Below are 23,985 nucleotides of genomic sequence, written 5' to 3'. Positions count from 1 at the left end.
CACAAGTCACAAAGCTTTAACGGAGCTGCTAATAAGCATCAGGTATTAGGTATTAGGACTTTTAGTATTTTACTAAGAACTCTATACTTTAGGCGTGAATACAAATTCAGTTCCTCAGCATTTTTTCGATTTGTCTGAATTATAGTATACAATTACTATACATAATATCACTTGATTATAAATTTTCGTTTTCTTATGTTTTTGTGTAATATATTTCTTTTCATAGGTACGTATAGCTTTCCAATATTCCAAAAAAGACAACTAAGAATCACCTATCTCAATGCTCTACGGCCTGCATATAATCGTAACACGTTACGACTTACTCTATTCAATTAATCCATTGTGTTCTGTTATATTAGTCAAAATAATTTTAAATTTTAATATTAATCACGAAATATTTATGCATATATAATTATTCTGCCTGGTCACCACAACCATGAAGAAAATGGCCGATCTTGAGCTTTTCTTGAAGGCACTGAACTCTTCGTAACACTTTGGATAAATGTATAGTTGTCGTTTCCTTAGGTCTAGGATTTTCATTTGCTTTAATATCTGCCAGCAGATTCGATGACGAATTGAATACTTCTTCCGTGTTTACAAAAGCTGCCTAAAATAATGAATTGCTTGAGTGTCTATGTGTGTATTTTTTACATACACAATTTAACATTAAGTTCGTCAAAATTTGATTATGTTTTATTTATTTACTTCTTTGTACACATCAACGGCCTCTTCAACTTTGGATCTTAATGCGTTAAGTTCGTCTTCAGTGTAAAGTAATATTGGTATGAGGTTTTGATTTTGATCCCGAATATATTGTTCGTAGAGCTTGTTGTATTTTCTAATGACATGATTCGTATCAATATAAATTATTCAAAATATAAATGTAGGTACCTAATACCTAATTATTGTCGATTGAAGATGATTGAAACGCAAATGCATAAACAAAATTTTGGTGAAAACAAACATGTAATTGTAATGGATATTTCCAAGCTTGGAAGTTACAATGAAAATAATTTATACCTATCTATAAGTGGTAGGTAGTTAAAATTACCAATGTTAAAAACAAATGACTTGTACCTAGTAATTTATAACTTTAGGTGACTACTTAAAAAGCTTAGAAATATTATCATTTGGTTTGATTAGTTAGTTCAATTAGTTAATTAGGTAGTTGGTTAATTGATATGGGCATAATTTAAGTTAGAACTTAGAAAAATATACTAATAAGTTAGTTACTAAAAAGTGAATAATTAGGTATGTATATAATTACTCTGCTGTATACAATAGAAATTGAGTAGGAAGTTCCCTACTAGGAACACTGTTGTAATGGACATGTGAAATTTGAATTCTATATGATAAATCATTGTATCAGCTTATATTCCCTAGTAGATAATATCATATTGTAGTTAAATTTATATTATTTTTATAGTAATTAACGGAATAAACGTAGAACCAAACAACCAATAACCCAATTCGAATATTATTTTTTGTGAACAGTGGTTTCGCTTTCGCCATTGCGTGTATATGGTATATCATTGATTTACAACGCGTCTCAACCCTATACGCACTCTCACACACATACCCTTTCATTCAATTTTCCTGTTCATAGTTTTCATTTTACTTTTTGATTAACAGTTAATTAATTAATTTAATTTTTATAGTTGTTATTATAGTTTTAACCCCATTTGGCATATTGTTTTATTTATAATATTTCAAACTCTCCAATGGCCTCAACTACAGTAGCCATATTATTCGTTTCATGTTTCAAAACGGCAAGTTGCATTAAGTATTGTTACAAATATCTGTGCATTGTCTATAATAACAGTCTTTGTATGGACCAGGGTGATGTACTGGTATACATAATACGCATTATTATGTTATTGTGTAATACACAATAACACACAATGTGTATTCTTTAGTATTAATTATTCTGATTTTTTAAATTGATAAAAAAAACCCATAATGTTTATTTAGAACCATTTGTGGTGTATGTTGAGGGGAAGGGGGAAAAAAAAATAAGAGGGTAACCTAACCTACAGTAAGTTTAATGTAATGTATTCAATGATATAACTGTCAAGGTACACTTTAGACTCGACACCTACAGGTAGGTAGGCTATAACTGTACAACAGAGCGTATTTCGTTAATTTTTTTTCCAATAAATATTTAACTTAATAAATTCTGATATTTGTGAGCGATAACATTATTACGTTCGTAAAGTCATTGATTTTATAACAAATCAGTCAAATCCGATGACATTCGAGTCCAAAATTCCACAAAAACTAATTTTAAAACTTTCATTAATTTAAATAATTAAAATAACATTTAAAATGTTGCTTAGGATAGTAGTTCTGTTCCTAAAAAATTTCCTAACGATAAAATGATAATAATTTCTTTCCCTTCGGTTCGTAGCTTCGCACAAATAACGATAGTACTGTACCTACCTATATACATTTTTAAAGTACGGCATACTTCAAGTTTTTTCAAGAAACATTAACATATTTAAATACTGATTTTTATCATATAGTACAGACTAATTATTATATATCATACAGTAGTATTATAGACATTTACACTTTTTAGGAATTAAATTAATCCAAAAATATTCTTACTCGGTTATTGTTAGAAATTCGTTATTCATTGAAACTATAGTTAGTTTGAGCGCTTGCATGTGCCTTGATAATAATTCGTAGTATTGTACGACTTTTGCTTTAGTGTAAGGGTTTTGAGGAGGTTCAATTGAGTTTTGTTTACGTTTCAATTGCTTCATAAAAGGCGCCATTACTTTATGGTAACTTTCCATGAACCGATTTGGACAGGAACAAGAATTTTTTTGTAATTCGAACTAATTTAGAAGAATTTATCAATTATTATTTTGTTCAATTATTTACTAATCATATTGATATTATATTATTTATTAGCTTATTTATATAAATTAAGTTACATCAAAATGATTTTTATCAGCATCAGTTTGTTTCACTGCCCACGGGTTTGTATTTAAATTTTCATCCTTTTGGTTTGTAAATTTGTCTTCTGATATAGCTGGACATAAATGCACATCTGAAGATTGCTGTGATAATAAGCTAGTTCTGCTGTTTTTGTTCAATTTCGTTTCTACGATAAAGTTAGTAGATGAATTTATTGAACGGTCTAGATCATCATAACTTTGACCAGGGAATTGCTGCATTTTCATAATAATATTTATAAAAAAATAAAAATAATAATTATAATAATACATAATTATTCAAAATAATCATATTGTAACACTATCTTTGAGAAAAATTTACATTTCACACATTTTAAAAATTTGTTTTGATGTAATTTTAACAGATTGTTCTAGAATCGAAAATGAAAAATAATTTATTTGGACACCTTTACGAAATCGTTGAACGGGGTTAACAGCAGAAACCACAAAGTAACAATATTTTTAAAATATTTATGCCGGGCTACAAGAACAAACAATAGACATTTAATGAATAAATAGTGAACTAATGATTGCTTAAAATTTAATAATGATTAAAGACACATGATTGGTTTATTTAACTGTATTGAACAATTAAATTAATAATTTTTTCATGCAATCTTGCATTAGAGTTACATGAACTAATTTATTATTTAGCAAGCCTTGGCATAAACGCGTTAAAAAGTTAAAAGTTAAGTTAATTTTAACTTTTAACTTAACTTTTTAAAATTTAATTTTCATAAACTTAATTTTTAACTTAACTTATTTGAATTGATATAAACTTATTAAATAACAAGTTACTTTTAATCAAATTCAAGTTAAGTTAATTTATAAATAATTAAATAATAAATATAATGAAGTATAAAGTTGGCTATATTCTCTAACAGTTTTAGACTTTTAGTTTCCTGAAAAAGTATTCAGAGTACATTCTTAAATACCATGTTATTTTTATTTAATAATTTAAAAAAAATGTATAATACTTGTCTGTATTAGTGTATTAATAAATCAAAGGATTGTATTTGTTTCGGCATTTTCAATTTTGTATTTTTTTCATACCTACTACATAATTTTATTAATTCAATACCTATGTATAGAAAAGCTATTGGCTATTTCCTGTGGTCAATAATATTTATGATTTTTTTTATTTATATGGATATTATACAAAAAAAAAAATAACTTAACTTAACTTAAGTTAGTAAGTTAATTGAAAATGTTCATAAAACTTTTAACTTAACTGAGTTAAAAAAAGAATTAGGTTAACTATTAACTTAAACTTTTTAAAATGTTTTGCATTAACTTAACTTAACTCAGTTAAAAATTATCATTAACTTGCCCAGGCTTGCTATTTAGTAATACATTCAAAGAAATATAAGTTTTTGTAATAAAAAAAAAAAAAAAATGTAAATATATTTCATATACGTTAATAACATTTGTTGACGGAGCTAATCGATCAGAAAAAAATGAAAAAAATAGAAATAAAACATTGATTTTCTATAGGTATTCTTTATAGTATAAAAAAAAGGCGGGTAAGTCGTGGATGTCGCTCTGCTGTACAGTAGGTTATAAGTGGGTTACTATAATGGATGGAATTAAATTTGCATCCAATGATATTATATCATTGTATACGAAAAATGATTCTGAGCGAAGACGGTTTATCTGTCTAGGATATATTATAGATTATTAAAAATTTTCAAATCTTAGATTTAAAAAGAAGATTTTTTATGAATTTCTAGTTTGAAATAATTGGCGAATTTTCGTGATTTTCGTGATTTTTACATATGTTGTCAAAATTCAAACTTTGAATGCTTGTAAAAAAAAATTGTGACCACGCATTTCTTTTATTTTGCAATTGCTATTGTAAAAATATGTTAGGAGCCTTGTATTAAATTTTCAAATCTTAGAATTAAAAAGAAAAAACTTTTATGAATTTCTATCTAAGATAATTTGAACATTGCCGTAATTTTTACGTATTTAGTCAAAATTTCAACTTTAAATGCTTATAAAAAAAAAATCGTGCCTACGAATTTTTAATATTTTTTAACTGCTATTGTTACAATGTGTTAGAAGCCTTGTATTAAATTTTCAAGCTTTTCTACCGAACAAATAAATTTTTATCGATATTTATAGAAAAAAAAAACTAAAAAAGTTGAAAAATTAAAATGTCAGTAAACAGCTCAAAACAAATCTAAATATTTTGAAAATTTTATCAAATATATAAAATGCCTATATAAACATTCAGTGAAAATTTCAAGTATCTGCGGTCATTTGTTTTAGAGTTACACCAAAATAAGGAAATCGCTAAAAGTGAAAATCCAATGTTGTCAAAATTTAAATTTCAAATGCTTATAAAAATTTAATTTGAATTTTCGGTGGAATTTTTATTTGTGATAAAGATTGAAAAACTTGTAAGGAATCTTGTATTAAAAAAATTTTTATGAATTTCTAGCTTAAAATAATTTGTGAATTTTCGTGATTTTTACGTATTTTGTCAAAATTCAAACTATAGCCTATACCCATGAATAGCTCAACTTAAGTCGAAAATTTTTGAAAATTGCATGGTGGATAGAATATCTTTATATAAACATTCGGTGAAAATTTCATGTATCTATGATCATTCGTTTTAAAGTTACATAAAATCCAAAATCGATTTTGTCGAAAAATGAGTGTGCGTAAAATTTCCCGTTTTTCCCTTAATTTTTAGTTTGTTTTTCTTGATTATTTAGAAAAGTATTTACTGCCCCAAAACGTGATGACAGACACAAAAAAAAAAAAAAACACACTTCATAGTAAAATCAATACATTCATCGCTCCGCTCAGAATCTAAAATATTGTTTAATACGCGTAGTTTAAATTGAAAAATAATAATATCAGTCTTCTTTATAGGATATGTATTTGCAGCATCCTAAATTTGATTGTTTTATAATTTATTATAAAGTAATATTAAATAAATAGCTATAATATAATAGTTACTAGTGCACTATAGAGAATATAACACATTTTTTAGTTAGAAAAAAATGCATGGCCTTGTTTATTTATTTGGAGACCCCGCAATAGATCCCACCATAATGTCCAAGTGGCAATCTGGTGGAATTTTGTGTTTAAGTATTAATTAATTAATTTCTAAGATATAATTCTACAAAACATCATTTATTTATTATTTTAGAACTTATTTCAAAATCTGACCACTGAAGTTTAATTTTGCCTATTATATAAACACGAATGGGGTAATATACTACTATGTTAAATATTATTTATTATAATATATTATATATACTTACTTATTTTATTAAGGTATTGTTACCTACTAGGTTCCTATTTTACTATACAGGCGTTGGAATATAACTGGTTTTTATTATTATTAATATTTATAGTTACAACTATAATATAATACTAACCTTTATCATGGATAAAGTTGATTGGATATTCACGCCAATATTATAACTTTTACTGGCACTACTGGCAGAAATAAATGGCATTTTTTTCATTTTGTGTTTTGCTTCTTTGTCAATATTTTCATTAGACACATCAAGTTTGTAGTCCTTTAATTAATATCTCATGAATAGTTTGAAACAGTTACGATTAATTTAAATTACGTATGAATATAATTAAATTAATTGGAACGTAAATGCAATAAGTTATAACCAATATGGATATGTACTGAGCTTATTATGAGGTCTATTATCTATATTACGTATATATTATAATTTTTCCTCTGTTCAAGAACCAGGAACAAGTGGGAACTGTATGTTTATAACAATACTGCCACCAACGTATAATATACGTATATTATACTAGATGTTACTATATTACTTATATAATAATTAGCTGATATATCTAGCCCATCTCCCCCAAGATTATCAATCACTTATATGTACCTACCATATAGAGTTGAACACACTTTTTATTATATAATTCTGTTTTGTTTGCAATTTATGGGGTAAAAAGTTGATAACTACATACAATATTTGCTAAAATGTTAACTCTTATTATCACAAACTAATTGGTAATATAATATAAATTATTATTATTTTTATTTAGAGTAATGAATAATGTATATACTATATATAATATATAACACGAAAAACAACTAATATTATAGCATTAAAGGTATTGCACAACATTCTATATTTTATCATAAAATCTGCTTGTGAGGTGCAATAGTTACTTTAGAAGACGCCCACCTGCATTTGTTGTCTCAGTCTTACAAACATGTACCTAACACAAAATTTACGTTCAGCAGTTCACGCCTTATTAACGGGATAATAATCCCGTTTGGTGAATATAGTATATACCCATTATGAAACTTGATGGTAGGCACATTATCCGTGTTTTGTTGCAAATTTTTTTTACGATAATTCAGTTGTGTAGTGAGTTATGAGTATTTTTATTTTACAATTTATTATACAGGCATATCTCAGTTAAAAACTTGATTATCGTAAAAAAACTTCGAACAAAACATAGATATATATATATAATTTTCTTACATTCAAGTTTTATAGGTCTATAGGTATTCACTTTAATTTGTAAGCTAACGGAAGAAGACATTATTATACGTGAACGGCTTAGTGAGAATTTGGTAGGTATATTACGCGTTTATAATACTAAGACAATAAATGTTGGTGGGCGTCCTCTTAAGAGGACGTTTCACCCGCATGTGTTGTCTCCGTCATACAAGTGCGTAACATTGCAAAAACTGTTTCGCGCGGGAAAGAACCGAGAAAGTTATAGTTATAACTAAGAAACGAAATTTTCACCACATGAAAAGGAGAATTTTGTCTGTGCAATATCGTTTTTATTTTTTTGATATCACTTATATAAAAAAAATTCTTATTGTTTTATAATACATTAATTTTGTGTTTTTTAAGCATGAATAACTTTCTTTGTAGTTCTGATATCGAAAAAATAAAAACGATATTGCACAGACAAAATTCTCCTCTTTATGTGGTGAAAATTTCGTTTCTTAGTTATAACTGTAACTTTCTCGGTTCTTTCCCGCGCGAAACAGTTTGTGCAATGTTAAGCACTTGTAAGACGGAGACAACACATGCGGGTGAAACGTCCTCTTAATACCTACCATAAGTCAATAAAATTGATAGCATTTATATAGCTGTGATTATAATTGTATAATTATTGGCATTGATATGATAGTTGATTATTATAAAAACAAATGATAATTTTATACCAAACTACCAAACTAATTAGTTGAGGTTAAAGATATCTTGTTTGAAAGCAATTTTATTTTAAATTTGTCGTTGATTAATTTTGAAGGTATATACGTATGCATCTCTTATAATTGTATAGATGTATAGGGCAGGAATTCTCAAACTTTTATGAACACTGTATCTCTTTTTACTAATACATTTTTTGGGTACCTTTTCTGAGTTACTAATAACTAAAGTATATATTATTTATTACTATTATCTATTTTAATTTAAAAGTTTATTGGCCAGTCTCGTACCACTTAAAAAATGTTGAGTACCCCCAAGAGGTACGCGTACCACAGTTTGAGAATCCCTATACTATAGGGTATACACTAAATCAGTAGGTAAACTGGTGCTAGGGTATACTCTCTGAAATAATACTTATCGCAGGCGAAAACCACCCAAAAGTCGAAGCTGTAGCATCAAAAATATTATGTAGGAAATCAATTCACTAAGCGCTTCACTCTCACACTCTACAATAGTATTGATCATCATTATCCACCAACTATACTGATGAATTTGAAATCACCGTAAATTAAATTGTGAATTATTTAGAACATTAACATTTTTTCAAAACCATTAATTTTAATTATTTAAGTAGATGATTATTTACAACATTCTTAACACTAGGTAGTAGGTATTGTATTTTTTCACTACAATTGTAAAGAAGTTCGTTTTCACTATATTTATTTGATATGATTTAATTTTTAAGGACAATTTATAAATATATTTTAGCATGGATATCTCATCATTGGTACGATTCCTATTAAAGTTTTAAGTAAACAAATTTTCTTGTATAGGAAAAATAAAATTGTCTCTATTGGTTAACAACTACAATACTTCATAGTATTTTACTATCATTTCTAGGTTTTAGAATTTGTATACAATAACATTTTCTTCGGTCTATCTTATAAGAATGTCGGCTCAACTTTTACTAACTCCCTCCAACGAACATAATTGTTATTTATGAATATTGTGTTATCTTCGAGTATAGATTAAAATTACCTATAACAAAAATATTAGAGAATATTATTTTTGAGCGTTGGTTATATCGATTTTAGATTTTATCATTATTTTACTTTATATTCGGCATAAAAAATAAAAAATAGAATTTGGTAAATTGAAATTTTTAAAATGTTTTGTAACAATATTTCCTCCTTACACTAGGAAAAACAGAACGAATTGAAAGCATCCAAAAAGCTTTTTTTCTTTTACCGGTCATATTTTAAAAGTTAACCACCCGCCATATGACTATACATAGATTTCTAAGTTATTAAATTTAGATAGTCTTGATACCAGAATGAAAGTATTGGACGTACAATTCATTAACAAGGTTGTTAATGGATAAAAATAAATGCTATTCGTATAAATAAAACCGCATTTCATATTACCAGGAATCAGGATTGAGTCACAACTGCATATACATTTCAATTCAGTAATCGTTCAACAAATTACTTATGTAATGATCCCATACAAAGAATAATGCGTCTCATTAATTCAGAACCCAATTTTTTAGACTATATGCCTTAATGAAAACCATAATATCTTAGTTCAGGTCCATAATAAATAAATAATATTTGTTTTAATTTGTTTTAACTGTGTATACATTACTCATTGCTGTTACTAAATTACATTTATAGTTTATATCCATATAATATAGGTAATATATATGCTATATTATCTTTAAGTAATAATTAAATTTGTGAAATTTCCGTCAGACTTTGATTTATAAAATGAAATATTTATACAAATTTATATGGTAAACAGTCAAAATTAATATTCTCTTTTATTTTTGCAATGGGTATTTTTACTCAAAAACATAAAAAATTAAATGATTTTGTATGAATGCGTTTTGACCAGGGATCGAAACCGTTTCATATTTTAACGGTTTCGGTTTCGGTTTTTGAGAACGGTTTTCTAAATTTTCTGGTTTTGGTTTAGGTTTTAAGATCGGTTTTTCAAACTTTTTGGTTTTGGTTTCGGTTTCAAAAAAGGTTTTTAAAAAAATTTATCGGTTTCAAGAACGGTTTTTGAAAATGTTTGGTTTTGGTTTTTGGAACGGTGTTTTAAATTTTTATTATATTTTCCTACATCTAAAAACCGTTGACCCAATTTTTATTATCTATCTATTAACTATTAAGGGCTGAGCCTAAAGCCCTAAAAATTAAAATATAGGTATCCAATTTGTACACTTTGTGTAGAATGTACATACAATATGCCAAGTTATGGTCAACAGAACTAATTTCGTGTTCTCAACAACGTAGGTAGTAGGTACCTATTTGCTTTTGCATACAACATATTATAGAGAGATCATATTATTATTATCATATTATTTGATTACATTACATTAATATTTAATTGTAATTTACAATAATATTGCATTAATGCATTATATTACAGACTACAGTATAATTTGAACAAAATATTAAATTTAAATTTAAATGGATATTTGCTAAAAAAGGTTATTGGAGTATTGACAATTCTGTTATTTAAAAAGGTATAATTAAACGTTTAACACACATTTTTAATCCAAGAGATTGTTAGAAATTTACATATTTCTATTTTTTAATAACATTTGTCGTTTTTATTACCAATACTCAATAGGCAATAAATAATAACATTACAATTAATAAAATATAACAACAATACAGATTACTGATTAGTGATTACAAACATGTATAACCGCATAGGGGCGAACAAAATAATAGTAGTTATATTATATTTTAATTTAGAACCAATACAATAAGTATAGGAATAATATAAAATATAAATAGAACAATATTCGTATTACCAATAGATAATATTAATATTTCGTAATACTGGTTAGTGATTACCTAAGAGCATCGGGATTTTTATTAATAAATTCCAACATTATATTATTTTCTTCGAATGAAAATACTCGTTTTAACTAGAATTATAAATAATATAATTAACTTTATAAAATTTGAAGAAACCGATATTGATTTTAAATTTTAATCGGTTTTTCAAGAACTGATCAAGAACGGTTTTTCAATTCTATGGTTTCGGTTTGGGTTTTATAAACGGGTTTTTAAAGGCCTCGGGTTTCAGTTATGGTTTTTTTAACCGGTGTTTTAAAGCTTTTGGTGTCGGTTCCGGTTCCGGTGTTCAATAATGAAAAAACCGCGGTTCTAACCGGTTTTAACCGGTTTTTGAAAAACCGGTTTCGATCCCTGGTTTTGACTAATTATAAATATTATTATATAATATTGTATTTAGACCATAGAAAGAAAATAAATACCCTGCGCTCTGATATCCTTCTTATGTAGATACTATCTAGCGAGTACCGACTATCGAGTATTTGTTATTCAAGAATAGGTACTTAATAAATTATTACTGTACTACCTACATCTCGAAGCTCATACAGCAGCTATACTGTTATAGTAGGTACCTATGTGAATATGTCTACAGCAAACTAGAACTTTGTAAGTACCTATCTCCTTAACACTTAAGCAATATTTTGTTATTTGTAATCTCACGTATTATTACTTTTTTGTTCAACTTGAGAGTTGACTCAGATCCATAAATTCTTCGTTTTGAAGCGATTTTTTCCAGTTTACTGCAGCATTCTTAATACGTAAAATCATAATGTGTTAGAATTAGGTACAAATATCAGATCCTAATATTTAAAATAAACTTAATTGCAAATTAGTTAACCTGTATAGCTGATCACGTTTTTATTCATTTTCAAAATTTTTTATCTAAAGCAGGTATAAACGGCTATTATATATTAGTTAAATAAAAATATATAACTAGATGAGTAAAAACGAAAAATATCTATTGACATTATACTTATCAACAAATCGAAAATAAAATTTACAAACAAGCAGTTGCTAACTAAATGCACCTACATGGATTTTACATATTAATAATATTTAGACAGGGTACCTTAGAATTTAAACCTTCCATTGTTATTCGCACGGCTTTAGATAGAATGGTTGCACATTGGGCTATAATACGTAATGTTAGACCGCGGTGTACGAGAGTTCTTATCTAACATTCGAAAAAGTGAACTACCTACTACTAACGCTCTCGGTGGTTGTTAATTGGAATTACAATATATGCCCTATGGCCGACCTACGCCCATATCCCGCCATAATATTAAATTATTATTGAATGACGAATGTCCAATTATAAATATAATTGAGTTAATAGCTTAAGTATAATCACAATTCACTGCTCTCGTGCTCTTTCTACATAATAATTATATGATTATGTTATGTCATACACTACTAGTTATTTAAACGAAATCTCATCACTATTCACTCTAGTCTGTGTTTTGATTATTGGTTGTGTGAATTTTGGTTTTGAAAAAAAAAAACAGAAAAATATTCAAATTTTTAGTATTGAATTTATATTATGTTAATAATATTTTGTCCTTTTTGCTTATTAGATGATTGGAACTATACCAGTAAAATCCAAAAAAAGTAAAATAGAGTTTATATATATTTAGAATGAAAAATAATTTTTACAGTAGACACTACGCACAAATGGCGTAGATTTAAAAAATAAATAAAATAAAACTAGGCTTTTGTGAATTGTGACCATCTATTGATGGGTCTTCATAGCAGTTATTTTGTTGCTGTTTTTTATTAGTTCACTATTAATTATTTAATAGTTTCACAGAATTGATATTTATATTTAAGATTGCTGACAAAGCATCCTTTTCATTGTAATTTTCATTTCATAATTTGATGAATTTGAGGTTTAATGGATTATCGGATTATCCATACAATTTGTAAATAATTGTATTAATACTGTACTTTTGAGAACACGAAAATACAAAATAAGAATATAATATTTTTATGATGTTTATGTAAGAAACTAGTCACTAGATAGCGCTATAACGTAACTTTTAACAGATTTCTGATAAGAACAATTGGTGATCACAAAATAATGACTCATTGTGCAACTATTCTATCTAAAGCCGTGGTTATTTGCAATAAATGTTAAGTATGGTTAGGTCGTAGGTACTTGTTTAACTTTTTTTTTTTTGTTATAGCGAAATTTAAAATAAAATACAAACAAAATTCAAATTTTTTATCAATGTTATATTTTTATCATATATCTGATATTTGATTGTCGGATGGTAAATGCGCCGTGACATGTTTTAAAATTTCGTCACTTTGGTAAATGAAAAAAAAATAGACAGCGTCGAATTTTTGTCTACTAGTTTTTAAACTTCGTCCGAAAATGTTTACATTTGTTTTGAACTTTTATCAAAAGACGTAATTTCGATAATTTGGTATGTTTAACTATTTAGTTTTTACACTTAGAAGGTAAGGTACCTACTTTATATTTTTTGTTTAGATCATAGAAAAATATATTTTTGTTGTTCACCATCATTATTTAAAGATTACGTATGTATGGTTTAATTATTTATCAATTCGTAAACGCCTTTATCATATTTAATCGTGTTTGTCAATTGTCTTGGTATAACAGTTTACTAACTCAAGATAGTTATTGGTATGTACGTATTATTCTAATTTTGTTGTTTTACTGAGTGGAAAATTGGAAAATTTCTTTTATTCATGACTTGTAATTCTTTGGTAGGTTCTTACAATAAATTCTTGCGCTCTGGTCACAAAAGGTATAAAATAATTATAATATACTTCTGAATATAATAATTATATTTAATTTTATTAGTAATTGGTATGTCAACATAGAATGGCCTAATCCAGTTTTATATTCTGAGTGGTACCTTTTGTTATTACATAGTTTATTGATTACCTGTAGAATAATATACAATATAGAATTGTATACTACTAGATAAGAAATCGATTTAACCCTAATTTTTATTGGACATTTTGAAGACCAATAATTTTTTAAACTTCAGCTATTAATTTTATTTAATATACAGTTTTAATCTAAAGAATTAACTTTTTTTTTGAAATTTTTGAAATGTAGATGATACTGTGTGGAACTTTTAATTCATACTAAGATCCACTTATAATTACCTAATTATAAATTTTATTGTAGACAATTTACAGTCTTGAATTTTAAGTCATTATACCTATTGAAGATTTCAAATTCCAAATTAGCTTTTTCATCACAATTCAATCTGTATTCTTCGTTTATTTAATTTTTAATTAGTTCATTAATTCAAATTAAAGCTGTTATTAATTATGATGTATACTTTATTCAATCAATTTAAAATAAAAGTCTACTGAAATGTATAGTAACTAATTTAGATAAAGCTATTGCATGGACAACTCCTCTACCTCTTGTTCATTTTCCTCTTCATCAAGGCAATTTCTAGAAAGCAAGTCTGCAATGAACATAAACTTTCCCGGTAAATATTCTACATGTAAATCATAAATAATGAGTTTCATTTTCATTTTCTGTAACCTTACTGAAATTTCTTTATCAACATTTTTCCAAATATTGCCACTAATGGTGAATGATCTGCCATAACCTGTGTTGCATGTCCATACACATAATTATGAAATTTTCTGCATGCATACACAATACTTAACATCTATTTCTCAATTTGTGCATATTTTTGTTTCGCTTCATTCAGACTCCTCGAAGAGAATGCAACTGGTCTACTCTCTTGCAACAGAAAACACCATTGACCTGCTTATGAGCTATCACACTATATTGTTATTTTTTTGTTTGGGTCAAAATTAACTAACACTTGAGGACTTGCAACTATTTGCTTTAACTTGTTTAATACCTCAGTGTGAGCCTCACTCCATACCCAACACACCTTTTTTTTTTAATAAGTCCCTCAATATAGTAATTAATGTAGACACGTTTGGTATAAATTGTCTCAGGTAATTAAATGCTCTTAGTAACCTTTGCAACTCTAATTTGCATTTAGGTGGCTTTAGACCTAATACTTATAACTCTGTCCTCATCTGGTTTCATTCCCTCATTGATAAATGTCATACCCACATACTTGATCTCATGCTGTTTATATTTTACTTTTGCACGATTAAATTTTATATTGAACTTTTTTGCCCTCTCTAAGACCTGTATTACTACCTCATCATGAGTTTTTTTATCCTCAGTAACTATAAGTAAATCATCAAAATATATATACACATTATTAATATCCCCAAAACACTCCATGTTTCTTTTTTGAAATTCTTCTGGTGCATGAGAGTCCAGAAAGTAATCTGGTAAATCTGTAGAACCCAAACGGCGTACTAAAAGTACACAGGTTACTTGATTCCTCATCCAATTTTATTTGCCAAAAGCCATTCTTTAGATCAAACAAAGTAAACCATTTTTTATTGTTAAGATTTAGTCTCAGCTCCTCAAGAGTTGGGATTAAAAATTGATCCCTAATAAATAATAATTACATTATTTAGCTCAACAGGATCTAAACCAGGGGTCACCAACTGGCGGACCGCGGTCCGGATACGGACCTCGAGCACTTTTTTTATGGACCGCGAGCTCGTTTTCATTTTACATTGATTAAGTTCATACGCGCCAAACCGGCGAGGGAAACGCGCCGTCGTCGGAGTGACGCGTATGAATTTGACCAATTTTTCACATTAAAAATGAAATATTTCAAACATAATCTTTTTTTTTGTAAATTCAATTTAAATAAATAAATAAATATAAATACAAATTTTAAAATGTATATACCTATTTATTAATGTGTGTAAAATACAATGTGAATAGATAAATAAATATAGTCACAAATTTATAAATTATGTCATTGAAACTGTTTGGACCGCGTAAAGTTTGGTAAGTTTCAAAACGGACCCCCATAGAAATTAGTTGGTGACCCCTGATCTAAACAAACACGCAGAGATTTATCCTGCTTTTCCACTATAACAAGGTTACTCGACCAGCTCATTGGTCTCTCTACCTTAAATTTCACTTCCAATTCACACATTTCAGATAAAGTTTTTTTTAGCTCTTCTTTAATGGACTCTGGAACTCGCCTCGGAGGATTTAACCTTGGTTCACTATTTTCTTTAATTTTAATTTTGTATTCTCCCGGAAATTCTAACAACTGCTCTCCTTGATATTTTGTAAAATAAATTTAATAGGTATATTTAGTCTCCAAGTATCTTTTAGTATACGGTATATTGTCATAAAATAATTTTTGCCCCCCTATAAAAATTTCCTGAGTTACGCCCATGATATACATGGTATTATTTATCATATTTTTCACTTATTTAATTATGTTAACATTTACAAAACAAACATGCTAAAAAATCTGTATTTAAATAACTTTTAAAGTTATTAAATTTATCTTTTTTTTTGAAAACATTACAAAATACATATAATCTAAAATGCTGAATACAATTTTCAATAATAACACAATATTAAATAATATTTATTTCTATATTAACAATCCAAATTGTAGTAAATCTTTTGTTGCTATTTATCAATTCTTAAAATGTTTTGAAATCCTGAGTATCATGTTGTTGACTTTAAAAATCAAACTAAATTTAAAAAAAAATATTTACTACTTCAATTCAAAAATGAAATTATAAAATAGTTGCTTACAACCTTAAATTATTAAAATAAAATAAATAATTGTTTGTTACTATTAACATAATTATATAGTTATTATCTATTAAAACTAAATATAAGTTCATTGTATTCATTATTTAAATAATGCAATGGATTATCTACCCAAGTATGTAGTTCAAATAAATAAATATTGTTATGTTTATTAACAAGGTAAAACAATTTAATTATGCTTTCAAAAAAAAGAAGCTCCATCTGGAACAATTTTACAATAGTAGACCAAAAGTATGCTAAATGTAGTTATTATTCGAACAAAATTAGTTATGGTGGTGGTTTAAGTGGCAATTTATTGAGACACATGAAAATTAAGCACATACCAGTGCTACTTGATCGAACGGCACGCTATCATTCTTCAAATAGTTCAAATGCCATGACTGAGCATATCGAGGAACATAATATAGATGAACCATCTACTTCGATAATGCCGGCATCAAATACTTCCACACAAATTTTGACATCAGTAACACCAACCAATATTAGACTCGTTCAGACTTCCATAAATTCGTATGTACAAATACCAGTATCCATTTCAAAATAAAATAAAATAGATTCACAAAATATTGCGAAATTAATCATTAAACATTACCATCCTTTTAGTCTCATCGAAGAAAAATAATTAAAACATTTAATACAGATGTTGGCACCGGGTTATGTTCTTCCCAGTAGAAAAACAGTATCCAATAGCCTTTTGCTTCAGTTATATGAAAGTACTGTTGATAATATTAAAAATAAATTTAAAATGTAACAGCAGTTTGCTTGACAACTAACGCTTGGACTTCAATTAATATATCGATGATTATACGAAGATGTCATCAATTCTAATTGGTTGTCAACATTTCACAGCCAGACACACAGCTGTTGAAATGTCTTCTCTCCTAAAAGATAAGGTGAATAAATGGGGATTATACAATAAAATCACTATGATTGTCAGTAATAATGTGGCTAATATACGAGTAGTTGCAGCTGTTCGATTATGCCAGTGGAGGCATTTTCCATGTTTTGCTCATAGCATCAATTTGATACTGCAATCTGGGCTAGAGGCAGTGAGATTAATATTAAATAAAGTAAAGGCCATTTTCTAATATTTCAAACGCAGTACTTACGCATTGTCTCGTATTAATGAAATTCAGACACAAGGTGGTTATTCTGTTTTAAAGTTGAAGCAAGATTGTCCTACCAGGTGGAATTCTACATATGACATGGTTGATAGAATTTTGAAAATAAAGGATCCAGTATTATCCACATTAGCCATTATTAATAATGATCTAAACACTATCAAATTTGATGAGTAGAATGTATTGAAAGTGCTTTGTCAATTATTAAAAATATTTTATGATGTAACTAATGAAATAAGTTCAGAGAATTATATATTTATATCTAAAGTTACAATATTTTCAAGGGCAATGGTCAGCTATGTATCAAGGTTCACTAATAACCGTACAATGCCAACTGAAATTTGTTCAGTGGCAAAAATTCTTAAAGATAAATTGCATTCAAGATTTGACCAGCTTGAAAATAATGAAGTTGTGATGCAATCAATATTATTAGATCCACGATTCGAAAACAAGGATTTCCAAATGATCGAAAATACCAATCGGCATATCAATTATTATCAAGGAAAAAAAAATTAAACGTACCTATCGGACAAGACGCTCAAGAACCAAAAGCAACATTAGGTATTGGTCCACTTTCTGGACCGGAAACTATTTGGGAGGATTTTGATACCAGAGTTATTGCAGTAAGTGGCGGTTCGAATGTGATAGTAGCTGGTATATTAGAATTGGATCGATGCATTGCTGAACCTTTATTAAAAAGAACGGAAGATCCATTAGTTTGGTGGAATTAACGTAACCTAATTTATCCAAAACTATACCAATTAGTTTGTCGTAGGTTATGCGTTGTTGCCACATCAGTTCCATGTGGGCGCATTTTCTCTAAGGCTGGCATGGTGTTTGACGGAGAGACAGTCAAGACTCACGACTGACAAAGTAGAAAAGTTGTTGTTCCTAAATCATAATTTAGATTAAAGTTATTTTTTATTAATATTCTTATTTAAAATTGTTTTAAATTAATGAGTTCAGCATGTAAAAAGGAAAATGTATGAATTATTTTATTAACAGGTTATTTAAATTTTTTTTATTGAAAATGAAAATAGTTGATTGTATGGTTTTATATTTGATAGTTAACAATAATTATAAACTTGCATAATTTCCCCTGTACTGACAGAACGGTCCTAAATAATGTTAAAAGTACTTACATGGTTCAGAATGCATATTAAATACAAAATGGTATTTGTCATTTCGTCGGTCTGCACCCTCTCTTAGCTCTTTCCACTGTGGTTATAAGTGTAACTAATAATATTAACAATTCATTAACATTTAACAGCCTTATAATATATAAAATACTATATAATAACGTAGGAATCTATAGTAAATCAGTAACTAGTAAGAAGTAAACCAGTAAAACATGAGTCACAAAATACTAAATAATAAATACTTAACAAATTATATAGTATTGATTATAATTACCTACTCATTACTGATTAGTAAAATAGTGAATAATTAATGATAACTCATTACCTAAACATGGACCAATGATCAATAAAACAATTTTTAGTGATGGGCGATTTGAATCGATCTCGTGACTTGTGAGTCGTGACTTCGTGAGGTCGACATAATAATATAATATTAATAAATAATAATACGTAAATACGTAATACATGATAATATCAGTATGACAGGTTGTATATACCTACTATAAATATTATACTGCAAGTTGTAAGTGAAAATGTCGTAACTCGTAAGTGTGACCAACGTACTTAACAGAGTGTTAAAAATAAATTCCATTCGACTCGATCCGATCCGATTCCATCAAAAGAAAAGTTTCATTTAAAACCGTCAAACGACCTAAAGATCGATTTGACCGAAAGACCGAATATTTTTTGGTACATCATTCAGTCGCGATTCGGTCACTTGAATGATTCGTTCATTTTGATTCGGTCAGTCGCGACCAGGCGCGTAGCCAGGGGTGTGTTACAGGTGTAATAACACCCCCCCCCCCCTCAGCCGTGGTAAACTTAATATTTTTTTATCAAGATAAAGATGCATCATAAGCACAAAATTATCTTAAATCGCGATTTACACCTATTTATCAAAATTAAGTATATTAGTTTATATTACGATAATAATAATTTAAAGCACTAAAGCCGGGATCCGGCATCAATTACTATTTTAGACCGTTCTGTGACGTTTTATCGATTACTCGTTTCATGCACGATTTAATATATATTTTTATGCAGCGTGTAAGAAAACGTTTACAACTTCTTAATTATTGATTATTTGATTATCATGATGAAGTATCGTATACTTACGTAAAGTTATCAATTTTGTGTTTATAATTTTTTCAATTAATTTTGAATAACACCCCCCCCCCCCCCTTAAATTTCTAGCAACGCGACTGGTCGCGACCGACCCACCTCTAGTGCCTACAGAGAATCGTTAAAGCAGCGTAGTTACTGGTTAGTGTATTAATACAATAGTACAGTCATAACAAAATAAATGTTCAGTGACAATGAGATAATACAGTGCAATATACAGCTGCAATTTCGTAGTAGTCGACACTAACGCGCGTTACTGGACTGGTAACACCATGGATAGAGCGGGTGATGGGGAAACGGGCCGCTTGCGAGAGAGGTGTAGATTCTACACTGTAGAAAAGGGAATACCTAGTACGTGAGGTAATCTATCGTTGTTTGGCTTACCACAGGCATTTCTGAAAACTAAGCGACCCAGTCACTAATTAGACACTGGTGCTATGTTATAGTATATAATATGATAATAATGGGTAGTAGTTGGTACCCTTCATAACCCTGTAATATACCTGTGTAACCTATTACAATTTATTGATGTCTTGCATCAGAATCAAAAATTTAAAACGTTTGAAAATCACATCAGATACAAAGTTTTCTTCTAAGTTTTGGGGTGGCCAACATTAATACATCCACGAGACACATGTATAAATACAATGATATAAAGAGCCAAAACTATTACAAATACATTTAATAGTTTTATAATTTTATCGTTCAAAGTAAATATTATGAAAACGCGAGCTGCATACGACAGTTACGACAGCCGCAAGTTGGCCACTTTTGCAATAGACGTTCGTTAGTCTAAACAGGTATACAATTTTACCATATTCGGCCACGAAAAAATCAATGAATACGACGGTGTAAACATCTCTGTGCGTTTTTGCCACACCAGTTAGGGTGATCGAATTTTTAGACTGTTATTTTAATTATTATGCTGTGAACCCCACTTGTGAACTAATGCTAAATGGATTTGCACGTGGACCAATGTTAAATTATTACGTCGTTTGAAATGCAGTAGGGAGAGGTACGTGCAGCTGTGAAAGCAGGATCTTGACAGCATTCTGGTTGCCTGATGAGGGTAGCGAAATTCCCATAAATCTATGTTGGTGGTTGCCTAGGGCAGTGGTTTTCAACCTTTTTTGAATCGTGACCACTATTATTTATTTTTTTGTACTGCGACCCCCTTAAAAAAAAAATGTTGTTTTATTCATTAAAATTTGATTTAATTTCTGATAAATATTTATGTGGTATAAGATTTTGATTAATTACTTACACTTAAAAATTTTATTAATTTATAATACAACATTATTTTGAAACAATTCAAGCATATATAATACATTAAAATATAAAAAAAAATTTAAAAAATCCAAAATGTATATAGGTATACTAATCTTGATATTTACGTTCTTTTTTTGGTTCTCAAAATTTAAAGTTTTTTGTTTCTTTCAATTCCTCATTGATAGGCTGGCCTGTTGTACTTTCCGACAGTTAACGTTTTTATTTTCACTTGCTCGTCTAATTAAAATTGTTTCCATTTTAAAACAGTACCTATATTCGTTACGTCCTATATATCGCGTGACATATATGTAGGTACTGCCCAAATGGGTGGCACCGTTTTCGGCCAAAGTAAACCTTTCCCTTTTCGGCCATTCTGAAATGACCTGTTCGGCCAGCACACTATTTTGTTCACCAATGAAATATTCTTTTATAAAAGAGGAGAAATAACACGAATAGAATTTATTAAACGTATGTGTTATAACCATAGACCTTATACTGATACTATTATTATATAACTATAAAAAAAAATTAAAAATCCACATAATTTTCTATTTGTTGTGTAAATAAATAATATAATATTACTTTTATTTTGTATACTTTTTAACTTAATTCAATTTATTATAAATTAATAATTGACGTATACTCGTATACAATAATTTTAGATGTCATTACTGTTATTATTATTAGTTTTATCTTTATTATATTGTATTATAGGTATATAGGTATCTTATTCTTGTTAATATCTGGTCGATCGATATAATTGTTCAACTATATTTCAGTGTGTTTCTATCCGTGTACATAAATGTATCTCATTGTGTCTGCTGCCGTATATATCAACAAAAATTAGACATGCAAAATAATTAGATCTTAATGTATATGTATATAATTTATATATATAATAGGTATATATTATTATTTTATACGGTCTATTAAAAAAGTAGTGTTTTGGTAGTTTAAAAAAAAAATAAAACGTGAAAAGAATATTTCATTGGCGACCAAAATAGTGTGTTGTCCGAAAACGGTTATTTCAGAATGGCCGAAAAAGCGGGAAAGGTTCATTTTGGCCGAAAAGTGTCCCGTCCGCCCGAATGACACCTATAGGTAGGAACTGATTATTATAAATATTTGCGACTACCTACGTAAGTATAGTGAATTAGTGACTATAAAATACGGGTTACAAACAATTTAATAATCTATATTCTGTATAAGCCATCGATAAAAATATAAGATTACGCTCCTCAGCATGTTATTGTATATATAGACCAAATAAATAATTAACTTAATTTTATTTTTAAATAAATTGGAAAAATTATTATTTTTGGTGACCCCAAAAACTATCAATCTCGACCCCCAGGTTGAAAACCGCTGGTCTAGGGAACCAAATTTTTTAATGTTTATTAAAATTCATTGAACATTTCAAAAATTAAAAATGTAGGTATTACTTTAGGTATATGTATATTATTACGAAAAAAAATAATAATGTATAGTACCTATATCCTCAAAAAAACTGTCCTTAAAAAAGGGCCACGGTTGAAAAAAATAGAATTTGGAGCTTAATAAAGAAGTGAAATCAATGCCCAAATTATATGCCTCAACTTGAAAAAATATCTTATTCAAAAAAATTTCAAAATGTTCAACTGTACAAACATTGAAAATAATATTAGCACTGAACGGCGTACAATAATGATGAATTAGCCATAAATCGGAGTTGTTGACTTGTTTACGAGTTAATCTGTCGAGCGACGAGCCGAAGATTTGTCCGCCGTCGCCGTTCCGGCGAGGGACCGATATTGGTTGTACCAAGGATTGCCGCAGTCGCAGAGCCACGCAGCCGCCGAGCCACGCAGTCAGGTCAAATGGATTTGTTTAGTCTCACGTGTCAGTGGGTTATTTTTAAAATAATTATTGTTCACCAGCTATGGTATTTTTAGTTTTAAGTTACCTATTATTGTTATTCAGGGCGCCCGATACTTAACTTATTATTCATTGCAAAATATACGTGTTTCCGACCCAAAACTGTGATCGTATTATACACGTTGCGTAACCTGTTCCCGCTCCAGCTTTCAACACTTAACGTGAGTCGTTGCCAACAACCGCACAATTCGTAGGATCCGTATCGGCGCATACATTTACAAATCGTAGTATGTTGAATGTTCCACGGCGTTCGCAGAGTGAATAGAATAGGCATAGAATAATATTCTAGAAGACTAGCAACGCCTAGTATACTATACTAGCGCGTAGCTGTTGTTGTGGGTAAGGTTCGCGGTACGGTAGCGGCCGGCGCGTGGCGGTTGCTATGGCGTTGGAAACGATAACGATGGAACGAAAGAAAAAGACTCACAAAACTGCAGTTTTTAGCTCTGTCTCCCAAGCACTCCGCATTCAAGAAACGCGTGCGAGTCGAGACGAAACTTAATGTATAATAGTCTCGCTATCGGTTGTATCGGTGTGCCGTTTCTTCTCGGTGTTACTTATGCACAGAAAGGAGTCTCTAGGGAGACTCTTCGATTATGTTTCTATGTATATTGTTTAAATGTATACGTTTTATCTATTTTGATTCATTCTAATTTATAATCATAATAAGTTATTAAAAATAATCCATTGTATACATAACTGTAGTTTTTGATAATATTACATTTAACACGTTATTGAGCTACACTGGTATAGTCAG

General features: G+C 28.7%; 1 protein-coding gene and 1 pseudogene across 2 annotated transcripts in view; one reads left to right on the top strand and one right to left on the bottom strand.

Annotated features, from left to right (window-relative positions):
* Positions 1-23,985, top strand: part of LOC107170610 (NFX1-type zinc finger-containing protein 1-like) — a 62,931-nt pseudogene that overhangs the window by 10,188 nt on the left and 28,758 nt on the right. The window lies entirely within an intron of this gene.
* LOC107170615 (uncharacterized) lies at positions 413-11,861 on the bottom strand. The gene is made up of 7 exons (XM_015520780.1): positions 11,834-11,861; positions 11,666-11,745; positions 6,353-6,496; positions 2,940-3,176; positions 2,608-2,840; positions 706-838; positions 413-607 (listed from the first exon to the last, which is right to left on the bottom strand). Exons 1-7 carry the CDS (start codon positions 11,859-11,861, stop codon positions 413-415), a joined length of 1,050 nt encoding a protein of 349 aa, XP_015376266.1.

The sequence above is a fragment of the Diuraphis noxia genome, unplaced genomic scaffold (genome assembly GCF_037042655.1).
Source record: "Diuraphis noxia isolate RWA-SAM2 unplaced genomic scaffold, SU_Dnox_SAM2 contig0001, whole genome shotgun sequence".
In the NCBI taxonomy this organism is placed as follows: domain Eukaryota; kingdom Metazoa; phylum Arthropoda; class Insecta; order Hemiptera; family Aphididae; genus Diuraphis; species Diuraphis noxia.
This window is presented reverse-complemented; position numbering and strand designations above follow the sequence as displayed.

Bases quoted from the DNA above. Each gene is read 5' to 3' on its own strand.
- LOC107170615 (XM_015520780.1), bottom strand. From the start codon at position 11,861: ATGAATAAAAACGTGATCAGCTATACAG. The intron at 11,746-11,833 runs GTTAACTAATTT...TTACGTATTAAG, and splicing joins AAACGTGATCAGCTATACAG to AATGCTGCAGTAAACTGGAA. The intron at 2,841-2,939 runs GTAACTTAATTT...CTTCTAAATTAG, and splicing joins CTGATAAAAATCATTTTGAT to TTCGAATTACAAAAAAATTC.